Below are 25,259 nucleotides of genomic sequence, written 5' to 3'. Positions count from 1 at the left end.
GTGTTGAATCCAAATTGACCTTTATGTGACCTTGAACAATTCATTTAACCTCTCCAAATTTCAGAGTAGTAGATCCTTGGTTGATCTACTCAAGGAATTGATAGGATTAAATGAGATAATGTTTTGAAAGTACCTAATATAATACCTGGCTTAGGTTAGACCATTTAACAAATTTTAGCTTGTGGCTATTATTCTTACTCTAGTGAAAGAGAGAATTAGCCCTATTGAGTAGATTTCTTGGACCTTTGTGTTAGTAAAAGCAGACAAATTTTAATATAAAGTCCAGCTTTACTTTTTATTTATTAGCTTGAAATGAACTTGGGAACATTACTTAAGTTTTCATTTTTTCAACTGAAAGTTAATCCAATACATTCCTTTCCAAAGGGAATTAAAAGATAAAATTATCACACTGCTTAGCACAGGAAGTTAATTTAATAGGGTGTTTGAACAATTAATCGTAACGTTGTAACTTCTCATGGTTAGTGCTGGAGCAGGTGTCCCTGCTTTCCTAGTGGTAGGAATGCTCATGAGACTTGTAGATTTTCTTTCCTTCTTTTTATTATTTTTCTTCTTTCCTTTCTTCTTACTGCTTAAAAATTTCATTTGTGTGGGAAGCTCTAGGAGAGCAGACGCCTTCTACCTAGACAGATTTTGAATCATTCCCCCATGAACAGTTCTTGCTGTGAGTTTGCCTGTTGGCATCAGTAATGGTCTTTGGTTGCACTAAACCGCTAAGTTTGTTCCTTCAATCAGTCCTTCAATCATCTATTTATTGAATGCCCCCTCTGGTTTGTGTATTTTCTCAGTTGGTTCCCTTGATAATAGCCATTGCTAGAATCCTTAATTCTTGTACCTTTTTTTATGAGGAATGCCACTTTATACCACGTTCAGTACACTAGGGACTGCTTTAGTGTAGAGATTTCTATCAAGCTCTCCCATCCTGGGTGTCCTTGTCTCTTGCTTGCCCCTGTCAAAGTTTAAAGGACTTATCTGATGTCAACACCCTGGACATCCAGCAGTGTTGCAGCTGTCTGTGTTACTTCTGCCCCTGCAACAGATGTGGATGGAGAAGCTCCTGCAGTGTAATGTTGACTTCCAGATGGTGGGCATGGAGAAAAAGAAGGTGTGACAACAGGAGGGGAGGCCTTGAGAAGTGGGTGACAGAAGGGAGCAGACAGGTAGTGGGCAGAGGAATGAAGTGATGGGTGGCAGAGGGAAGGAATCATATGGAAGGTGTATGATTTGTTACATGCTATAGAAACTGACTCAGAATTTACCATTAGCAAAATAAATGTCTGCCCATTCACTTCAAAAAAACCACACAATATTAATATGTTTACTATAGATCCACATAAATAAATAATCTATGGTTTTTAGTAGCTGGTAATTAAAGTTTGTTATTGTTGTATGGTTCCAGAAAAGCTATAATTACATATTCATAATATGCTTACTCATGAACTTGAAGTTTTAAATTAAGAAAATTCAATTAATATTTTTGATTTGTTACATTTAACTTCTTTTGACCTTTAATTTTTGTTTCAGATTGTAATCTGCATAAGGATAGTTTGTAGCTTGGCATTAGTAAAAGTAATTTTATGTGCAAATTAGATTTGTAGCCAATCTCTTGATGAAAGAAGGACATGTAAACAGCCATAAGTTAAATGTACAATTCTCCACAATCCCCAGGAATGTTAATTAATACATCTACCGTCTAAATTAGAAAGTAGCTACTGGGGCTCATTATTTTCATGTTGTCAATTTTAATTAGTTGACAAAGGTAATCTTGATTTTTATTACAAAATTTTAGTTATTGATTTCAGTTGTAAAACTGAATTCACACCCATGTTAGTGTACAATGACAGATTTCAAATATTATTTCAAATTTGTTATCAGTTTTTATTTTAGCTGATTAAAAACTCATAGCTATTCCATATGTTTTGATCTGGGGCAAGGTAGCATTTCTTCATCACTTTAAAACTGCTAATACAAATGAGAAATTAATAGCCTAGAAAAGTTTGACCTACTGGAGCAGAGTAAAATCTAATTGCAAACCAAAAGCTATAAAGGTTAAATCTAAGGTCTAGAAAACATTTCTGACCCTGGGAAGAAAAACTAAGAACCTGATATCCATATAGTCCCTCAGAAAAGCCATTTATTCTACTGATTCATTCATTCATCAAACGTTAAACATATACCTGTTGAGGAACATGCTCTTGAGGAACTTCTAGTCTAATGAGGAAACAGACAACAAAAAACAGTGTGATGTGTTAAGTACTGTGCATGTAAATAATTTTAGTTGAGAAATAATATATCAAGAAAATTTGAAATATATTTTAGCATGGAGGATAAATTCAGCACCTTTATTCTTGGTTCTACGATAGTACAAAATTTCTAAAATACTTCGTATTTTTAAAAAATACTATTTTATAGTCTTATTGAATTTTTCAGATATTAGGCATATCTTTATAAGGTGGTTAGAAATTCTTAAAGGACATAAAACTTCAGTATTCTTACAGGGTTAGTATAGCATATGGAAGTTTCTTAATATCTGCTGATTGATTCTATTTTTAATATTTAAAAAGCATGGTGACTATAGTTAACAGTACTGTACTGTGTATTTGAAAGTTGCTAAGAGAGCAAATCTTAAAAGTTCTCACCACCAGAAAAAAAAGAAAATTACGTGAGGTGATAGTCAAGGGAGATGAATTGAGAATGCAGAGCAATGGAGATACCCAATCCACAGAGAAATGACTTACAGAGAGAGCCCAGTGTCCATGCTGAGACTCTATTAATTCAAGATATTTAAAATATTTTTGTCAAATGACATTATCACTTAGGACTTTTTTTCCTCGTACAGACGTTGACCCTATCTCAGAGTATTGCCCAACTGGAGGCTCAGGTGGAAAAGATTACAAGAGAGAAAATTTCAGCTGTTAATCAACTAGAGGAAATTCAAAACCAGCTTGCTTCCCGGGAAATGGATGTCACAAAGGTACAAAGAGAGAGTTTAGTTTACTAATTACTTAAATATTTTAGTTGAAAATTTTTTCCTAGTGTTAAAAGCTCAAAAAGAAGTCTAGGGTATAAAAATTTTGTTATTTCAAGATAATAAAGGTCCACATAATGGTCATTCAGCAAACATTTACTTATTATCAGCAGGCCCTTTTCTGGGTGCTGCAAATACAAAGATGAATTAGACACAAATAATGTCCTCAAAGAGCTTAAGGATTAAGTTGCTGAGACAAACTGTAAATTAACAAGTTTTATTACTTTAATTATTGAATACCTGATAAAACTTGTACATCTGAATTAGTCAACTAGGAGTAATTTTTTGCATAAGTTTGGTCTTCACAATAATACTAAAAGACATGTATTTATTTATAACATGAAAAGTGTGCTTAACATAATTCTCCATCTCTCATTCTTTCAGACCTGTTCTCTAAAATCAAGATTCTAATACTACAACTTCTTATTCTGTTGGTCCTTAAATTTATACTTTACACTGTGGTATCACTGTGTCTGCACTATGGGCATCACAAACTTGTGAACCAAGAGCTAAAATGCTTAATGATCTTAACTGGCTAAGGTACATGTTTAAGAAACACTAGAAGTCTGTGTAGATTTCAGTAATCATTGCTTTAAAACTAAGTCACTAAATATGGACATGCATGATGTAATAAATTAAATCAATTTATTTTTCATCAGTACATACACAGATGATTTTATTAAAATGCATACCCATTTCATACTGCATTTTACTTCTCAACATATTTTCCTAAATTTGGACACATTTTTAATGCCATTATTGTTTTATAACTCAGTAATTTAAATTAACTTTAATATATATTAGGAAAGGAAGCCTATTTTTTCTTTTTTTTCCTTGAATTTATATAGTTCTTCATTTGCTTTCTAAAATTCAAGCTAGCTAATGTAGAAGCTTAAAATACCGTATTTGCCAATATAATTGATGTTTGTGTGGAGGTAGGGGTAGAAGTAAGGGAACTGCTGCAGAGAGATGGAAATGGTTAACCTGGATTGATAGGTGAAAGGTATGATGAGGATTTTCAGTTCATTATAAGGAGAGAACTTTCTGTTGAAATATGGTACAGTAAAGAATGATTACTTGTCTTTAGAACTGTCCAAAAGGACTCAAGCATCAGAGGAGTGCCTTAAGCCTGCTTCCAACCCTGGGATAATATAATTCTAGTTAAATTTAATTTGTTCATTTATTTTAGATGAAATTTAAGTGTTACAGATAAACTTAGCAAATGCATTTTAAACTGAAATTAGTGAGGCAAGGAAACTTTAAAAATAAAATTAAGGGGTACAATCATTTTAAACAGGACCTAATGCTTAGATATTTATTATGTATAATAATTTTGTACTGGTGTTGGGTTTTAAACACCATGGTTGTATAACTGTTATGTTCTGGTATTATAATTGGGGTCTTTAAATTTTATTCCTATATGTAAATCAAATAGATTGGAATAGTGAAGAAAGTCAATTAGGCCTCCTCTAATTTTTTTCTGTAATTCTTAATTTTTAAATTTTATTTAGCTTTAGTAACTTTTTGTGAATTAGTAATATTTTTGAAAGGGGAAGGAGCAACTCTGCACATTGAAGGTATTTGAATTTCAGATACAATTTGTAGTAATTTTATTCTTTTTTTAGCTTTCTGAGGGTCACTGGGGAGAAGCTTACTGACTTTTTCTTCTGTCTTGTCACTATAATTTTTGAACACAGATTAGTTTATTTTTAACATATTTTTTATTTGAACATAGGAAATGCATATAGGTTTAATAAGATTCTAATACTTCAATAATGATGAAACTAATTTCTAAAATTCTAATGATCATTTTTGGAGAACTACCAAAATTGTGAAGTCTCAAACAGGTATAGCCATTAGATGATACATGATTTTTAAAAACTTGTATTTGTAACTTAGAAGCTGACTTAGCAGATGTTTGTATTACTTGATCTCTCTACAAGTTCTCAGTTATCTCAAAAGTTAATAACTTCTTTATTTAGATTTATCTGCTAGTTGTATTTTCCAAATGTATTTATCTGTCTGTAGATGCCCTGGATTGAAAAAAAAGATTACATAAAGAATGATACACAATTTTAAGATACTGAGTGTGTTTATTATTTAACAATATGTTAAAGTCATTTCACTTACATGTGTATTTTCATTTTATGTTGAATGCCATAGCTATTTTAAAAGCAGAGTGGGCTTAGTTGCAGTCTATGACTTTTAACTTTCTTAATTTAAATACATAGTATTGTGCATGGTAAGATTGACATAATCTGCAAAGCCTACGGTAAATACCAGCTGGGTAATACTCTACTCATAAATATTGATAATATAGTCTATTAGCAGAGAGAAAAATACCTTTATAAATTTCCTTAAATAAAAGCCTAACTGATAAAGAGTTTAAAGGAAAGTTTTTAATATAGAGTATCTGTATAACCATGACAATTTGAATGAATAATGACATAGCTTAATATTTTAATTACTAATTTTACCTAGTTAAAAGCAAGATGATAGTGCATTTTAGATAATATGCAATTGAAACTATTATTTTACATGAAAAATCTTGTATATATCATTTAAATTCCCTGGTTATGCATTTCTTTATCTGTCATTTGAAATTGTAAGACTCAATAACATCTGATACTGCCTCCACATCTTAACAGAATATATTGAATATGCTAATAGAAAATGCCATTCTTAGAAAAGTTCTATTGTGTTTTATTTATATGACCTCTAGGGGGCACCAAAAGATCTAATTGCAGGCCTTGCCTGGTAGATTCCAGCAGCTATTGATCTAGTTTTTATAATCTAACAGGTGTGTGGAGAAATGCGCTATCAATTGAATAAAACCAAAATGGAGAAGGATGAGGCAGAAAAGGAGCACAGAGAGTACAGAACAAAAACTAAAAGGGATCTTGAAATTAAAGATCAGGTAAGATTTGATACAAGCGTAACTGCAGCAATTAAAGACATAACTAATGTTTTTTTCTGAAATGGTTATGGTTTTATTCCTAAGTCATTCATTTCTATTATATTGTTTCTAACTAATGGAATGATCCAATTTATACTGTTAAAAGAATTTCATCTACAGTTGCCTAAAATTATCACCTTTCACATGAAATTGTGCGAATACAACTGCATGCATATGAAATTACAATCTGACAGGTCATAAATATACATTTGGATATGTGTATCTATTACTTACAAAAGTAAAAGAAAATGTTCTAATGTTCATTTTGAACCTAAAATATATGTACATAAAGTTCTTTAAAGATGCCAACTTGAATCCAATTTTAAGTGAAAAAGTTTAAAATTTGTGAGATGAGATGAGTTGATATGTAAATATGTCAATCAAATTGATCGTTGGCAGAGTGAAACCAGTTTTAACTAAGATAACCATGAATACGTTTGCTCAGGAAACCTAAATACAGTAAAATTGGAAATGTTAGGAAAAAAACTGCTACTTACTTCAATTTCAGTTTGAACAGATGTTTTACATTATATCTTTGTTGAGATCATGTAGATACTTCAATTTTAATTGACAACATGGATAAAGTTTTTAGAGAGGCAGTTCTAATAGGCTGACTTTTGATTTTCTAATTTTGTTATAGTACAAAACATTGAACGCTTTCATTCTTTTTATTCAGTGAAAGCAGGTTGAGAAATCTATTCAATTAAAATAAGACTGAGTTCTCAGTGTCATTATTTTAAAGAAATCACTATGGTTTAAAAGTGAGTAGTCCTAAATAAATTTTTTTGAAATATATTTCTAGTTCAACACTTTTTACCGTATTTTCCAACATATCTCCCTTTCAACCCAATCAACTCTTCTATGCAAATGATGCAAAGACAATTGGGAAAAGTATTGAAAATGAAAGTGATAATGAAATTTAGTACAAAAAGTTTTTCAAGTTGTAGCTGAAATCCCTGGCATTAAATTAAAATCTAAATAACCAAAATCAAATTATGCTTTTGTATCACTATATTCAAAGTGTTCTAAAAAGTTTTAAATTTTCAGAAGAATTTTCCTTGTTAACATGTACAAATAATGAAACTGTTGATATTTCATTCCATCCAGTTGGGGGCGTGCCTGATAGTGGAATTAAAAATCCTTTCTATCAGGAACTGAAGATCTAGGATTACTAACCGACACAGAACTTTCCTTTTCTGATATATTATACGACTTTTTAAAAAAAGTATCATATTGGCATGCTCACGCATTATTATATACCTTTTCTGTTATTCTGTAGCATCTGCCAGCATAACATTTTGGACTAACTGGAAAAATACAGTAAGGAAGTGTCTCTGAGCTATTTAAAAATTACATTTTAATATTCTAGGAGAAAGAACACTATAGGAATAATAAGATTATAATATCCCTTGTAAATGAATAGCATGTGTAGAAGTATTTGTAATATTTGTCTTTTAGTGCTATATCTCATTTTAATTAACCACTAATGAGGTGGAGGCTAAAGTTGCAGGATTATAAAAGGAGCAGTTTTCATTTGTAAATATTTCCTGCTAAATAGTGAAACACTGACAGTTTTTATAATGATTTTAGTATTATTTTTAGATAGAGATGTGCCTTTTTAGGATGTCAGAGATGTGATGTGCTTATTAGTATTTTTTCTTGGACATAATTTGAGGAAATCTTATACATATTCCTTGTAACTATTTTGTATTGAATAGACAGTTTCAAAAAAAAAGAAAGTAGTGGTGTCTCATTCCATTGATGATCTGGAGTAGCAAAGCAGCAATTGTTCTTTGGTCTTTCAGCCATGACCTGACCTTCTGTCTTTATGACTGAAGAGCTACTTTGCTTGGCCACCATCTGCACTCAAGAGAGAAATTTACATTTAACTTTTAAAAGCTGGGCATGTTGAATGTTTATCTGAAGTACCTATAATAATATAAAGCGTATTTTACTTTTAAAGTGTTACATATCATGCAATTCAGAATAACAAGAAGGCTATCTCTATGTTTACAAAAAAGGGGGGTTCCTTGTAATATAGTCATTTTATTTATATTTTTGTTAATCTGGCTTCTTACATTTTTAAAGTAGATGGGAACCTGTCAGATTGGAATGTGGTGAGAACAAGAGCTTTTTGATGTATACAAAATAGGGCAAATGGTTGACCACCCAAATCATTTTCCTTGTGACCCAAGCCTTGACTCTGGCATAATTAGAAGGAAAGGTTAGGAGAGTAACAATGGCAATCTCTTCCTCCCATTTTCTCCTTTTCTTTTTTGTTTTTTTTTAATGTGTTAGGAACTGATGGGCAGATTATCCTTCCCATCAACTCCTTTGTATCTCTTCAGTTTAGAGAGCTCCTGTCAGCCTCAGAGGATGCTTCTCGCACTAAAAAAAAAAAAAAAAAAAAAAGACATTTGGTATGAAGGAGAATGAAAAATCTGTGCCCTGATTTTTATTAGAAATTTTTTGTAGACAACAGTTATACATATACACACACTCCATTATGGGAATTTAAAGACATATATGAAGATAAAGAGACTATTATAATGAATTCCCACATCTCCATCACCTAGGCTCGTCATTTTGCCAATCCTATTCCATCTACCTCACATTTTTTTCTCTCCTTCATCTTCACCTTCATTGTCATCTTCATCTTCTTTGTCATCTTTGTCATCCTTTTCTTCTCCATCTTCTCTTCCTCTTCCTCTTCTGTCTTCCCTCTCTTCTGCTTTTGCTGAAGTATGTAAAGCAGATCTCAGACATTGTGTTATTACCCATAAATGCTTCAGTGTGCATCTACGAAGGATTTTTTTCACAATCACTATGTCATCATCATACCTAAAAATATTAATAATTCTTTAATATCCTATAATGCCCAACCCATATTCAAATACCATCTCTACAGTGTTTGTTTTACAGTTAGTTTATTCAAATCAGGGAAACCTACGTTTTTGTATGTTAGAATGTTATGGTGTTACCTTCTTTAATAGGAAATAAAGGGAAATCTTAGAAAAGTTTCAACTTTCTTTGTTGTTATCGATAAATTTCATGCATAATGTTTTGACTGTGCTTTACATTTATAAAGTACCTCATCACCATTCTAAGGAAATGAGTTAATCCTGTAGCAAACTGTCTGAAGGAAATGGCTACCTTGCAGCAACCCCAATCATCATATTCTGAAAGGAGGCCCCTAGTCTGAAATCCAAAATACATAATTAATTTCAGAGCCTTACATTCAACATTTAGGAAGACTGCAGGAAACCTGTTATTACCCTGGCGGTATGAAGGTTAGCTGACTCTGAAATGAGTGATGCATAAGTGAAATTTTCTTTATTAGCTTCCATTTTGGTAGATGAGTCTCAGAAGATGATTCTTTACAGCCCCTAATCTTTGATCAGGGCCTAGTACCAAATGAAAACACAGGGCCCTTTGTTCAAAAAGCAGGAAAAAAGTGATGTTAAAGGTACTGAATTACAAAACGTTTTCCTTTCTCCTGCAGGCAGCCTTTCCTCTCTCTCTCTCACTCTCTCTCTCTCTCTCCCCTTCTCCCTCTTCCTCCCTCCCTCTGAATGTCGTGGTGTTTTTATTTGCTATTTAATGTTGGACTCCCTCCAGCACAGGGATATTCATGGTGGGGGGAACGCAGACCCCCATAGGTGCCCCATGACTGAGTGTACAGATGAATCCATGGTTTCTAGGTTCTCCATGTCACTAGCCACAGAACCCATACACCATGCCCTGGTGGGGAGGGGAGAGAGTCAGTCTTCTCCATCCCAAGGTGGTCAGCTGGGCAGCCCCCTAGAGACTGCAGCGTCCACACAGGGAGACACTTGGTACAGGGGTCAGAGTGGGCAGAGGCTCCATGCTGAGTCCGTTGAGTGTGCTTCCAGGCGGGAGGAGGAATAGTCAACTCCATGTCCTACCCTCAGGCATTAGGGGTGTACACACTCAACCCAACCTTTCCCAGGCTCACATCCAGGCTCCCGCCAGAGGTAAAGGATAACGGCAGAATGAATGCCTCCCCCTAACACTGCCATGACCTGGTCCCACCCAACATGGAGAGCAGCAAGGTCCCAAGGCAGGGGCCAGGAAGAGGAAGCTGGAAGGGAACAAGTGTCCAAGAAGTGCCCCAGGGCTGCCATGAGTCAGTGGAGAGACAAGACCACAGATGTGAGTGGGGCTTCCATTGTACCATCAGACTTCACCTATAAAACACAAATTCCAATATAAAATCATTAAGAATTTTAAGACGTTGACCACAGAGCATTAAACTGCAAGTTCAGGGCCCTTCTAAACACAGGGCCCTGTATGAGCACACTGATCACATGCCCAAGAAGCCACCATGGCTATGGGGATAGGCAGACAGAGATTTGGTGTGCTAACGCACACATATATACTCCTACTTACATATTACATATCTACTTACATAGATATGAGTGTGTGTTTAACATGCACAGGTGTCCTGTATCTGTAAAAGAAGGCTGGCCAGCTACAGAGTATGGGCCAAATCTGACCTGCAGTCTGTTTTTACAAATAAAGTTGTAGAAGAGGACAGCGACACTCATTTGCTGATGTATTGTCTACGGCTGCTTTCCTGCTACAAAAGCAGAGCTGAGAAGTTGTGGCAGAGACCCCATAGCCCACCATGACTGAAATACTATCTGAGCCTTTAGAGAAAAAGCTTGCCAACCCCTGCCCTGAGTATAAAGATAAAACTTTGTTTCCCCTGCCCTGCTAGAGTGTGGAGTTCTGAGATTGAAGACTTATCAATCTTAAATTATAACTTAATGGTTTTAGAGTATTTTGAAATACAGAAAACGTGCCTGATCCCTGGTCTCTTAATCATCTAATGGCATCAGCAGGTGAATATATGATTGGTTATAGTCTTATTATCTTATTATTAGTGGCACATGGCTTAAAAACTGGCTTGGATGAGAACACACATATACATAAATAAATTGTTTTATATTACAACATTTTTAGGTTGGTTCAATTTCTTTCAGAGATAAAAAGACTTTCTTATCAGTATTGTGTAATTTATAACTTTGGAGTTGTGGCTAATACTGAGTAGGAAACGTTGAAGTTCAAAATTACCTGAAGGGGGTAATCAAAGCAAATATTTAAGGCTAGAGCACATACACAAAAGAAATAGATCAGAAAATTTTGGCTAGAAAATTAGCACAAAAAAAGGTTTGAGTGTTGCTCGTACCTACAGCAGTATGACGCCACACTTTAATGCTGACATTAAAAAATGTGGACTGTATCAACACAGGAGTTATTTCCTAAGTTCAGTTGAATGAATTAGATTGTTGGGAGTAGTACAGCTATTTTGTATGGCTTTGTGTAAATATGAGAGGAAGCCCAACACGTCCTAAAGGTTAAGTCCTACGTAAGGCCAGAGAAATAAAAGTAATAAAGAAAAGTTGAAGAATTGTACCTTTCTACTTAGAGAAGACTAAAGCATTGCTTCACTGTCTTTAAGGACTTGACAGATAATTTCAAGGAGAAAGTTAAACACCTGTTCTCAGTCTTTAGTATGGATAGAATAAGAACAAAGAGATTTAATCACAGCAACTGGAAATCACAGCAGCCTGAAATAACTTTCTGGCAGTAAGAAGATTGAAATAGATTGCTACAACAGGCCATGGAAGTTTCTTCCCTGAAATTTTTAGTTTTAAACGGTAGCAGTAATATGCTTTACCTAAAGACCCAGCTAATGGACCTCTGAGGTCCATTGTCTTTTATTTGATTCTGGAAACATCCTAGGAATATTTCACTGTATGTGTTAAACTGGCTAGTAGTGATATTTGTCTTTTCTACTCGTAATTTAGCAACTACAGATTAAAGAAAAATCCTGTTCGTCTCTGTTCTCTCTTATGTGTCTGTAATGCTGTATACTCTCTTCAGAAGGCTTTTGGGGAATATATTGAGATAATGGATGGCTTCTGAGAGCTAGATTTCAGAAACTATCCAACTACCACCTGCAGTCTCACTTCTATCTCTAAAAAATGACTGGGATTGGGCCACTTGGGCATGCCGTTAGTACATGTAATCACTTGGTCCTGGTGATGACAGAGTTGCTCTCCAGTGTTCTTCACACCGTCTTTCAGTGCTGGAGGCTTAGCACATTCGTTTCCCTGCTTCTCACTCAGACCACAGCCATTCGAGAGGGCTTGGCCTGCCCAGACCAGAATGCTAGGCACTGTGGGGTGATAACTAGAAGACCCAGGTCCTGCCCTTAGGGGGTTTATATTCTAGTTTAAGTGACAGAGTACACATTTGAACATGCCTTAAAAATACTTGCAAAGTAGCATATCGACAAGTGCAAATTAATGTAGTGTGAACTTCATGCTGGCTACAGCCCATAAGAGGGAGAATCTGGTTCCATGTGTGTGATGCAATAAAGCTTTTTTTTTTTTTAAATAGCATCTTCCCTAAGTATGCCCTAAAGCATTGTTCATCATACTTAGATAAATTTGTGTTCTTATCACAGGCTTACCAAGAATTCTGAGAAAATTCTTCACCCTGGCATATGTCTAATAAATCAGCTTCTTTTGTTCTTGTGCTGTGTGATGCTTGAATGGAACAAATAGGATTTCATAAATAATTTAAAATATCTCCATTTTATAAAATGTTATCAACTTACTATTTTTCTAAAACACCAAATAAAGTTAATTTCTCCGTTTAAGATTATAATTATGTTTGTAAGGTCAGAAAATTAGCAGTAAAAAATTGAGTTTGATTTTTTTGAACAAAGAAACAGTTCCAAATCAATCCAGTGAATAATACCAAGTTGCAGATCCTTGGGGCATTTAGCATTAGTAACTTTAATAATGATTTGGGCCATGGTTTTAGGTGGCAGTATATGTATATCTCATTCATAAAACCACCATGGAAATTCGTATGTTCAAAAAAGTCATTTGATTTTCCAGCAAAGATGATAATGCTATTCACCATAATAATATATTTTTAAAAAAATCAAATATGCACAGAAACAATATATATGAAAGTAGCAATATAGGGCTATTTAGAGATAAGGGCACAAATAAGAAACAAAACAAGCCATTTTAGAAATAATATACCTTATGGGATAAATATTTAGAAATAAATGTGTGCCTTTGGATAGGAATATAAAACTATAAAGTGAAGTCAAGAAATATTTTTGTGTTTTAAGGAAGTCATAAGATTCATCAACTATTGGTCCTAAAGAAATACAGTTTTTGCCGTGTTTCAATTTCAGTGGATGATTCATATTTCGGTCCTTAAAAAATTTGTGCATGCTTATTTTGACCTTAAAAGTTGACCCAGCCTTCTAACCTTACCGGTTATCTTCTCTGATTACCAAGTCTGCAATTATGGTGACTACCAAGTGGCAGCAGTTCTTTGAATATGTTTCCATGCAGGCCGGCAAACTGAGTGGTATTAGACATAGGACAGCTACAGATGCTTTTTTTTTATAAATATTAGTACCAATATCCAGTATAAATATTACTAATTACTACATATGTATACATTTAAAAAAATATTGTATAAACATAGACACATTCACAGAAGCCAATAATTCCACCACCCAACAGAGCAAATTGTTTTCATTTTTCTGTTTTACCTTCTACTTTTTGTCCATATGCATATATAATATTTTCAAGTAGTAAACATAGCATAGATGTAATTTTGGTTTTTGCTTTTTCCACTTAACAATATCTTAAGCATTTTATGTGTTGCTGCCTTCTCTTCATAGATCACTTTAATATGGCCATTTACATGTACTTTCAAAGGAAAGTGATAAGTCATATTTTGAAGAGAACAGATATGTTATAAATTTAGAATCCTTTTGCCCTAAGTTTCACTCGTTTTTTTGTTTAACTCAATAACCATATATTGCATGCACTATGCTGGCCTAGAATGAACTTCTGTTCTTAAAAAAAGGGAGTATTTAAGACAGGTTTGCAAATAAATATATGTCAAAGAACATAATAACTATCATTAGCAAACTACCGAAGGGTAAGATGATTTAGGAGAAGGAGAGAGGACAAACTTGAAGGATGGTAAGGATGTTGCCCACCATAGATGGGAGACGAAGGCATTTAGGTTGGAAAATGGCAGCTTGAGCAAAGGAATGGGGATAGGCGCACAGGGGAAGGAGGAGGTGTTCAAGGAATGCATGTGTCTTTTGATTCCATAGCATACTTGTATCACTGACCTCAGTATCTCAAGTGCCACGTCTCTGTTATAAAAGATTGCCCATAGAAAAAAGTCTTCTATAAGGTTCAGAATCCCAAGTAACTGCCTACTTATAACGTGCTGCATGTCTTACAGTCAGGCACAGAAGTCATATTATATTTTGGGAATATTTGCATAAGTTTTTCGTTTCCTTTGTAGTGTTTTCTATGTAATGAGACAGTTTTAAGATTTTCAACATCATTTTCAGATGACATACAGCAAAGTGTCATCTTATTAACAGTGTTAGAATCAAGTAGGATTAGTTTTCTAGAAATAAAAGAATTGACAGTTACTTTAACGATTTGTAGAAGATTTGCACATGACTAATAATGGAAGGTGAAACACAGAGTGTACAGGGTAGTATTTTACCTGTGGACTGTGAGTCCAAAGACTTGATTTGACTTTTCAGCTAACTTCCTGAGCAAACCTCTCAGAGCCTCATTTTCTTTCCCAGTGAAATGAGAAGCTTGGATAAGTGAAAGCTAAGGTTTTCTTTATGTCTAAATGCCTGTGTTTTCAGAAACATAGGAAATATTTCTCTGTTGTTCTTACTTATGAATTAAGTATTAATAAAATCAGTAAAATTACATGGAGTCTCAAGTGTCATTCCAAATTTCCCATTCACTCTGATTTTATAAAAATGACACTTCTGTTATGATAAGAATGAAATTTTACTGTCATCAATTTTAGCTTATATTCTTTTCATTATGATGAGTAGTAGAACAATAAAACATCTAGCCTTTTAAACAGTTGAATTTAATTACAAGATAGATACCATTTAATCTGCAATAAGGATTAAAGTCCTAGTCTGAATTAAGAATGAAGGTCTATTGGAAGGATTTTAGGCAACAGCAAACTGCCCAAGATAGTATTTTGGAAGAGTAGTCACTTTTCAGGAAGCCTGCAGAATTAAATACCCTTAGTCAGAGTTTCGTATCTGTGTGAACCCATGACCCCTGGGAATAAACTGGTAACTCCTTTGGAGAAAAATGGCATTAATAGTTAATGCTTTCACTTTCAGTTTTTCCTTGGTGCTCTCATAAATACAGCCATGGAGTGAAATGCTGTGGCAATTCTGGATCTAGATGACCTAGAATATGATCATATTTTTTTGTATTTTGATTTTTTAATCATCAGAATGAGAACAAGTTTTTAATTCTCTTAGAGATTTCACATATCCCTGGCATGTTCCCCTGACCCTCACTGGAGTACAATGTGAGAGGCTGCCCTAGACATAGATTCTAGATATAACTGCAGGCTGCTCATGACTATTAATAAATTGCAAGATGTTTAGATTTTCATGCTACTATTCTTAAGAGATGGTCAAGGTAATTTAACCCTTCTTGGTGTTAACATCTATATTTAAGTGGATCACTTACAGTAACATTTAGATTTTAAAGAAAAGACAAGAAAGCAGCAGTGTCCTTATTTCTGACCTGCTTTCTGACTTCCCTGAGAATTTTTGGCATTCCCTGTGGAGAATAGAAAATTCTTTTCTGTATAGAATCTCTCTACTTACAACTGAAGTTCTGATATTCATTCATATTCATCCTGTCTCTCTTTCTCTCTTCTTCCCCTCCACCCCCTGTCACCACCGCCCGCCCCCCCCCCCCCAAGCCATGGTAATAAAACATGCAAGTAATAGCATTGGCCTGGCTTCAGAAGTCATTAGTCAACTGTGGTTGAAAGTTTCCCATAAAGTACAAGGGAATGCTCATGTCTTAGAGAGAGTGGCAGCCAAGGAAAAGGGGGAGGTGAAAACTTTTAGGGAAATCTTAAGAAGATGGAGGAGAAAGAACTGTTGAATTCTTTGACATGAAAGATTGTCCCATCATTGCAAGTACTACCTTTTCTTTTGGGTCCTTCTTTCACTTGTTCAGAATTATCTGCATAGAAATCTGAATTCACTCATTTAAAAAAATTTATTGAAATATAGTTGATTTACAATGTGTTAGTTTCAGGTGTGTGGCAAAGTGATTCAGTTTTATATATATATATATATATATATATATATATATATAAATAAAACTATATATATAGTTATATATAGATTCTTTCCCATTATAGGTTATTACGAGATATGCTATACAGTAGGTCATTGTTGGTTATCTGTACATGTAGTCGTATGTACATTTTAATCCCAAACTCCTAATTTATCCCTCCCCCGCTTTCCCCTTTGGTAACCATAAATTTGTTTTCTATGTCTGTGAGTCTGTTTCTGTTTTGTAAATAAGTTCATTTGTATCATTTTTTTAGATTCCACATACAAATGATATCATATGATAATTGTCTTTCTCTGTCTTACTTCACTTAATATGATAATCTCATCCTGAGAGCTAATTGTCATATCCTAATTTGAATTAGAAACTTTAGGGTGTCATTTTCAACTTGTCTCTACACTTACGTTTATCATAGAAAAATAGGGCTGGGGCAGTGTTTCTTCCCTAAGTAATTGAAAGTCCACTGTGTGTACAGTGATTGAAGCTGTTTAAGGGCTTATATATCAAGAGCCAGATGTTTCGGTCTAAAAGGGGATTTAGGCAAATGGATGAATCAAATATCTATTTATATATTTAAAAATCTAAGGACAAATATCTTTGTGTGTGTGTATATATACAGATATATGTATGTATGTGTGTATATATATATATAGATATAGATATAGATATATGGCACATATATCTCACTAATACATAATATAAGAAGTGTGACTTAGTGATAAGCAGGCTTTTCTTGAGCAGAGCCTGAAGTCTCTAAATGCTGAATTTAGGATACCTTTGACTTACTTCAGCCAGGAGAGAACAAAGGACTCTTGAGTTGTTCCAGTTATAAAAAGAAGAAAAGGAGAGTAGAGGAAAAGGAAAAAAACAAAGTAGGAAGAGAAAATGAGAAGGATTTTAGAAGGCATTCTAAAGACATTTACACTAAGAACAACTGGGCTTTCACCTCTATTTACTGTTTCACATTCAACTATAACTTAGAAGGGGCCAACATGACCACAGATCCATCTTTATATTCTATCCGTATTTTCAGGAGGGATCCATAATCATGGATTTTTTTAAACTGTAATTGCTATAGCTCCTTTTCGCCACCCCCGTTTCCCCCAACCATTGCTGGTTGTTAAGAGTAACTTAATATAGCTTGGCATTTTTCAGAAGATGCTTTCTAACCACATAGCAATAAAATTCATGAAGGTAATTTTTATCTTTAGTCTCCCTTGTTTCAGTGGCTTCATATGAAGGATCAAAGGGAGGACATCAGATAGTAAAGGGCAGTAGCTTGGTGGGTACTGACAGCCAAAAAGACTTTAATGACTTAGTTTGGCCCCTTCATTTCATAAATGATTAGACTGTGAGTAAGCTGAGAGTTAATACCTCATTTTAATGCATTCATTTATCTAACTAATAGTTACTGGTAACCTATTAGGTGTCACTAACAAATAGGCGCTGGGGTTGCATTGAAAAATAAAATATATGTATTGCTCATACAACTCTTATGGTCTGGTGAGAAAGTTGAATGTGATAAGATGAGGGCTCAGTGGAAGGGTAGCTTACTTTGGTGGGAGAGAATTCAAAAAGATTTTACACAACAGTCAATCAGTTTTCAACATGGAAAATAAGAAAGTTCAATGGGTGAAAAATAGTTTTTCAACTAATGGTGCTGGGAAAACTGGATATCCACATGTAAAAGAATGAAGTTGGGCCCCTACCTTATATTATATATAAAAATTAATTCAAAGTAGATAGAAAGATGTGACTGTAAGAGCTAAGCTTACAAAACTCTTGGAAGAAGACAGGCATAAATCTTTGTGAACTTGGACTAGGCAATGGTTTTCTTGGATATGACACCAAAAGCATAAGCAACCATAGAAAAAAATAGATAAATTGGATATCATCAAAATTAAAAACTTCTGTGCTTCAAAGGACATCATCAAGAAAGTGGAAAAAAGCCCCACAGAATGGGAGAAAATTTTTACAAATTACCTATCTGATAAGAGACTTGTTACTAGGATGTATAAAGCAGCCTTACAGTTTAATAATAAAAAGATAAACCATTTCCAAAGCAGGCAAAGAATCTTCATAGATACTTTTCCAAAGAAGATATACAAATGGCAAATAAGCACATGAAAGGATGCTCATCATCATTAGCTATCACAGAAATGCAAATCAAACCGAAAATGAGATACTACTTCACACCTGCTAGGATGGCTATAATCAAAAAGATAGATAATAACAAGTGTTGACGAGGATGTGGAGAAATTGGAGCCTCACACTGCTGGCAGGATTATAAACTATGCAGCTGCTTTGGAAAATAGTCTGACAGTTTCTCAAAAGTTACCCCGCAATTCTACTACTAGGTCTATACCCACGAGAAATGAAACATGTCCACACAAAAACATGTTCATGAGGGACATCCCTGGTGGGTCAGTGGTTAAGAATCCACCTGCCAATGCAGGGGACACGGGTTCAAGCCCTGGTCCGGGAAGATCCCACATGCCACAGAGCAACTAAGCCCATGTGCCACAACTACTGAGCCTGCGCTCTAGAGCCCGTGAGCCACAACTAGTGAGCCCGCGTGCCACTACTACTGAAGTCTGCATGCCTAGATCCTGTGCTCTGCAACAAGAGAAGCCACCGCAATGAGAAGCCCACACACTGCAACGAAGAGTAGCCCCTCCTCAGCGCAACTAGAGAAAGCCCGCAGGCAGCAACGAAGACCCAATGCACCCAAAAATAAATGAATAAATTTATTTTTAAAAAAACATGTTCATGAGTGTTCATATCAACATTATTCATAATAGCCCCAAACTGGCAACAACACAAATGTTTTTCAACTAATAAATGGATAAATAAAATGTGATTATCTATATCTATGTCTATACAGCTATATGTTGGCAATAAAAAAGAATGAGGTACTGATACATTCTGCAACATGGCTGAACTTTGAAAACATTATGCTAAGTGAAAGAAGCTTGTCACAAAAGACAACATATTGTATAATTTATATGAAATGTCCAGAATAGGCAAATCTATAGAGACAGAAAGATTAGTAGATGCTTGGGCTGAGTGGGTTGGGGGAAAATGGGGAGTACTGCTAATGGGTATGGAGTTTCTTTTGGGGTGTTAAAATGTTCTAAAATTGATCAAGGTGGTGGTTGCACAATGCTGAATATACTAAAACACATTCAGCTATATACTTTAATGGGAGAGTTGTATGTAAATTATGTCAATAAAGCTGTTATTTAAAAAAAAGATTCTACCATGAAATTCATATTTCAACCGAGTCTGGAGGGGAACAGAGAGAGTGGGAAGGGAAGGCCATTCAGGCAAAAGGGACAGAATATGCAAAGACACTGTTCCATATACACCTGGAGGGCAAAAGGAGGCATAAGAGATGAGGATAGAAACACTGAGCCCCAGAAAACTATTATTTGCCAGAAGTGTCTGTAAACTACTATGAAGTCAGAGTCCATATATTATTCATCATTGTATCCCTGGTATCCAGCTCAGAGAAGGCCTACCGTAAGTTTTATCTGTTAGTTCAATGAATGAGTAAATGAATGCCTGAGTGAACTAAAGAATGAACTTTAAATAATTAGTAATAGTACCTAAACTAGATGACAGATCCTCTAACTCCTAGTTTACCTTTGTTGTGCTATATCAGGCAGAAAGTTTTTTTAAAGTTTTTACTTTTATACAATTCAAAAGGTTACTTTCCATTTACAGCTATTACAGAATATTGGCTTTATTCCCCGTGTTGTACAATACGTCCTTGAGCCTACCTTACATTCAGTAGTGTGTACCTCCCACCCCCCACACCCCTGCATTGCCCCCGCACTGGTAACCACTAGTTTATTCTCTATATTTGTGAGTCTGCTTCTTTTATGTTATATTCACTAGTTTGTTGTATTTTTTAGATTCTACAAATAAGTAATATCATACAGTATTTGTCTTTCTCTGACTTATTTTACTTAGCATAATGCTTCCATGTCCATCAGATTTCATTCTTTTTTATTCCATTGTGTGAATATGTATATATATATACACATATGTACCACATCTTTATCCATTCATCTGTTAGTAGACACTTAGGTTGTTTCCATGTCTTAGCAATTATAAATAATGCTGCTGTGAACATTGGGGTGCATGTATGTTTTCAAATTGGTGTTTTTGTTTCTTTCAGATATATACCCAGGAGTGGAATTGTTGGGTCATATGGTAGTTTTAGTTTTAACTTTTTGAGAAACTTCCATATTGTTTTCCACACTGGCTGCACCAATTTATATGCCCATCAACAGTGTACAAAGGTTCCCTTTCCTCCACATCCTTGCCAATATTTCTTACTTGTAGACTTTTCGTTTATAGCCATTCTTACTGGTATGAGGTGTTATCTCATTGTAGTTTTGATTTGCATTTCCCTGATAATTAGTGATGTTGAGCATCTTTTCATGTGCCTCTTGGCCATCTGCATTTCCTCTTTGGAAAAATGTCTATTCAGTTTTTCTGCCCATTTTTTAATTAGGCTGTTTTTTTTTTTTTTTGATGTTGAGTTGTATGAGCTGTTTATATGTGTTGGATATTAATCCTATATTGGTCATATCATTTGCAAATATGTTCTCCCATTCAGTAGCTTGTCTTTTCATTTTGTCAATGGTTTCTTTTGCTGTGCAAAAGCTTTTAAGTTTAATTAGGTCCCATTTGTTTATTTTTGCTTTTATTTCCTTTACTTTAGGAAAAGGAAAAAAAAATCTAAAAAAATATTGCTGCGATATATGTCAAAGAGTGTTCTGCCTAGAAAGTTTTAAAATCAGGATGAAAATAACTTCTTTTATAATGATATTTATATTTCAGCAATTATATTTGTTTAAAGTGTTTGATCTGTCTTTTTATATGCTGCCATTCTGGTAGGTGTATAATGATATCTCATTGTGGCTTTAATTTGCATTTCCCTAATGATTAATGATATTAAACATCTTTTCAGATGCTTGCTTGCCATCCCTATATCTTCTTCCGCTATATCCACTGCTATACTCTAGCTCAAGGTACTATCATTTTCACCAGTGTTATCATAGTAATGTCCTAATTGGCTTCCTTTTTTCTGTGCTTCAACCCGTTTTAGTCCCTTCACAGAGAGCAGAGACAAATCTTGTCCCTCTTCTGATTGCAACTACCAGTGGTTCTCTACCTTAGTCGTGGTAAAAGCCAAAGTCCCCACAATTGATCTACAAGATACTGCACGGTCTGGTCCACCTGTTACCTCTCTGCCCCTCATCTCCTACTTTTCTCCTCCATCACTCTGCTCTAGCCACATTGGCTTCCTTGCTATTCCTCAAACACATCAGATACAATCCCACTTCAGGGCCTTTGTTCTTGCTATTCCCTTTGCCTGGAACACTGTTCCCTATGATAGCCTTATGGATCACTAGCTTAATGCCTTCAAGTAATTGCTTTCATATTTCCTCTGTGAGCCCATCCCTGGCCACCTTATTTTAAATTGTACACCACTCCCCCAGTACTCTCTTTCCCCTTTCTGCTTTATTTTACTCCACATCTTCCTCATTTATTGTGTGTGTTATCTGTTTTTTCCTTGCCATGATATTAGCTTCATGAAGTCATGTCCCCCCTCAGTCCATACACAACATATTAGCAAAGGCAAATGTGAACTGAATCATGTTGTTCTTCCATTTAACAACTTGGAGTGTCTTCCCATTTGCATTTAGAAATATAAATCCAAACTCTTTTCCATAGCTTACCAGGCCCTGCATAATCTGATCGCAATTGTCTTAACATCTACTCTTCCTATCTACTTTTCTTTTCTGCATTCACTTGAGCCTCATGGTTTTCCTTCAGCTTCTCAAAGATGCCAAGGCCTTTGGACAAACATCTGCCTTATATGTTCTTCTTCACTCTTCCTGTGCTTAACCACCTCTTTCTCTTTCTTTGGTTTCTGCTTAAATGTCTTCACTTCTCTAACTATTAATGTGTATCCCCTTGCACTGCTCCATTATTCTCTCAAAGTACCTTGTTTCCTTCATAGAACTTATTATAATTTTTTTTACTTAAAAATATCTGTCTTTTTCATTGGAATGTAAGTTTGAGGTCAGAGACTCTTGTCACATCCACTTTTGTATTCCAATGCTTCAGTGCCTAGCATACAATTAGGGTCCCAGGAACTGGATGGGTGGGTGGTTAGGTAGCAGGAAGTTCAGACCCTGAAAGTAGATTGCCTAAAGTCAAATTCTCACCTTAATATCTACTACCTGGTGAACTTGGTCAGATTACTTAATATATCCAAGCCTCAGTTTTCTTTTTTCTTTTTTTTTTTTTTTGCCATGGCTCACGGGCCCAGCCGCTCTGCGGCATGTGGGATCCTCCCAGACCGGGGCACGAACCCGTGTCCCCTGCATCGGCAGGCAGACTCCCAACCACTGCGCCACCAGGGAAGCCTCCAAGCCTCAGTTTTCTTATCTGTAAAATGAGGATAGATAAAATTACCACTTTATAGTGTTTTGTAAAAACCTTGAGGTAATAATCTCTTAGCCCAGTGCATGACATTAATAAGTGATCTATAAATATTAATAATTATTATTTTTACTAATGCTGTTATGATTATTATTCACATTCTATATCCTCATTTCTCTCTCCTGTGTTCTATTTTATCTAGTTGCTTTAAAGAGTCATGATGATAACTAAATATGATATTTTTGGTGTGACCTCAGTAGTACATAGAAGTGGAGCTGTCATCTAAGCTTATATTAATCTAGCTTCAGAGCCAGTTATCATTTGGGTTATGTGTTTATCAAACATGTCTCATTGTGAACTCTTAGTGAGCTTAAATTCAGTTAAAGCCTCTAATGGCATAAGTCTACTGCCCTACAATTGGGCAGTAAATACAGATATTTGCATTTGTCTCTCTGAAACTTGATCACTTTAGTTTGGACCTATGGTGTCAGCTTGTCTGAACCTTTTTGGCCTCTGTTTTTAACATTTCACCATAATAAATTAGTCCTCTCAGGTTTTTGTCACAGGCAAATTTGATCATTGTATCATTGGTGTCCTCTTTAAAGTCAGTGGATTAAACAGTATAACATGAAAGGCAGGGCAGAGCCCTGCAACCTGTTGCTGAAGACTTCCTTATAGCTTGGTATTTTCCATTCTGCCTTCCGTATGATTTTTTTTAACTGATGTGTTTGTTTTCCTGTTTAAGATTCAGACCATTTACCTTCTTCAAAATAATTCTAGTCAAATCAAAAAATATTTACTTTTGTACCTACTATGTACAGTTAGTGTGCTTAGGTACCACTGAGCCATGTGACAGAAGATTACAGTGGTGGCAAATTGTGAAAAATTAGGCACGGGTGGCTAAGAAATCAAAGTGCCTTTGTAAACATGGAGCGGATTATTAGTTGGCAGGATTTAAACCTGTGCTGGGAAACTCCCAAAGGAAGGGGAATTGGCCTGCCTGGAATTCTAATTTCTTCATCTAAATAATCTGGATAAATGGACTAAATTGGAAATTTAAGGAATTAGAGTCTACAAAATCATTTTTCTGAGATTTCTTCTATTGATTCTGTTGACCTACTCTCATTTTTAAAAGTATTATGTCCATATACATATATCAAATCATTATGTTGTACACCTGAAAGTAATACAATGTTATGTGTCAATTATATCTCCATACAAAAAAGTGTTCTGTCCTAATCATTACCCTATATTTATCTGTTTTATACCTATTTCATTTTCCTCTATGAAAATGAGTGAAAGCAAGAATTATGTGTTTTGTAATTGTCACAGCATATAAATTCAGTACTGCATATGAAAGTGTTTTCTAAGCTATGAAAAGTTGTATACATACATAGAGCTTTTATGATTGAATAAATGGTCAATAAATTGAATAGATGGATTTACTCCTTTGTATGTGGATGCTATTAATTTGAATCATACTCCAAATATTTATTAACTAAAGCATCTACTTTACATTGAAGGCTTCTTGCCAAAATTAGTTAGAAGATATAGGTGATTTTAGAGTTAAAGCTTAGTACAATGAATTCTTAAGTTCCCCAAATAGTATTTTACAGAAATATTTACATAATCCACAGCTAAAGTGAATTTTCTAAAAACTCCCTGTAAGGTGAGATTACGTACGCCATGTCTCAGTACAGAAGGATTTTTTTTCCAAACAGTTTTGTCTCTAAAAATAAACCTAGTTTTGTTATTAATATTATTATTTTTTTGCGGTACGCTGTCCTCTCACTGTTGTGGCCTCTCCAGTTGCGGAGCACAGGCTCCGGACGCGCAGGCTCAGCGGCCATGGCTCACGGGCCCAGCTGCTCTGCGGCATGTGGGATCTTCCCGGACCGGGAAACGAACCCGTGTCCCCTGCATCGGCAGGCGGGTTCTCAACCACTGCGCCACCAGGGAAGCCCTGTTGTTATTTTAACAACAAAATTTTTTGCTGTTTCCTCTTCACATAAGAACATCTCATTAATTTTGGAGAAAATCCTCCAACAAGATAAGATTAAATTGTCCAGTTTTCCAGTGGAAGAGGATCCATTTTGTGTTGCGAGCAGGGTAGCAGCAGAGAGGTGAGTTGAAGACAGACATGCTGTTTCAGTGGTCAGAATATTTTGAATCCAAGTATAAACGTTCAGGGAAGAGCCTGTAGGTCTGAATGCTCTAGGAATGCTTTCAGTAATGTTCCACTTCTCTTACTCTTTAGAGTTTTAGAGCCAGAGCATTGATATGATGTTCTCTGTAATCAGGTACACCAAGGAGTAATAGAAACTGTGTCGGTAGAAAGAGAGGTGACCTCACAGAGGTCCAGTGATTTTGTATGGGAAAGAACAGGAGCTGTGTTCCATCATCTGTACTGTTAAGTGTCCAGACTCCTTGGATAGGGGTTTCCTTTTCTCAGTCATATGGAACTGATTTAGTAAAAAATTAAAATGATTTCCTATAAAATAAAATCATTCCATTTGAATGGAATCTCAAGGGAGATCTTGAATAGGTTTGAGCTTTTCTTGGTTTGAGAGAA

At 35.1% G+C, this 25,259-nt stretch overlaps 1 protein-coding gene across 11 annotated transcripts in view; it reads left to right on the top strand.

Moving 5' to 3' along the window:
• The window catches only part of SDCCAG8 (SHH signaling and ciliogenesis regulator SDCCAG8), a 262,314-nt gene that overhangs the window by 86,209 nt on the left and 150,846 nt on the right, over positions 1 to 25,259 (top strand). For 10 of the 11 annotated variants that reach the window (XM_033851855.2, XM_019920402.3, XM_033851860.2 and 7 more), the window contains 2 exons: positions 2,858 to 2,992; positions 5,847 to 5,963. In XM_033851855.2, coding sequence (XP_033707746.1) covers positions 2,858 to 2,992; positions 5,847 to 5,963 — 252 coding nt within the window. The remainder of the gene's footprint in view (positions 1 to 2,857; positions 2,993 to 5,846; positions 5,964 to 25,259) is intronic. The other variant, XM_073801473.1, reaches the window with a different exon arrangement.

This window comes from Tursiops truncatus, chromosome 1 (assembly GCF_011762595.2).
Source record: "Tursiops truncatus isolate mTurTru1 chromosome 1, mTurTru1.mat.Y, whole genome shotgun sequence".
In the NCBI taxonomy this organism is placed as follows: Eukaryota; Metazoa; Chordata; class Mammalia; order Artiodactyla; family Delphinidae; genus Tursiops; species Tursiops truncatus.
This window is presented reverse-complemented; position numbering and strand designations above follow the sequence as displayed.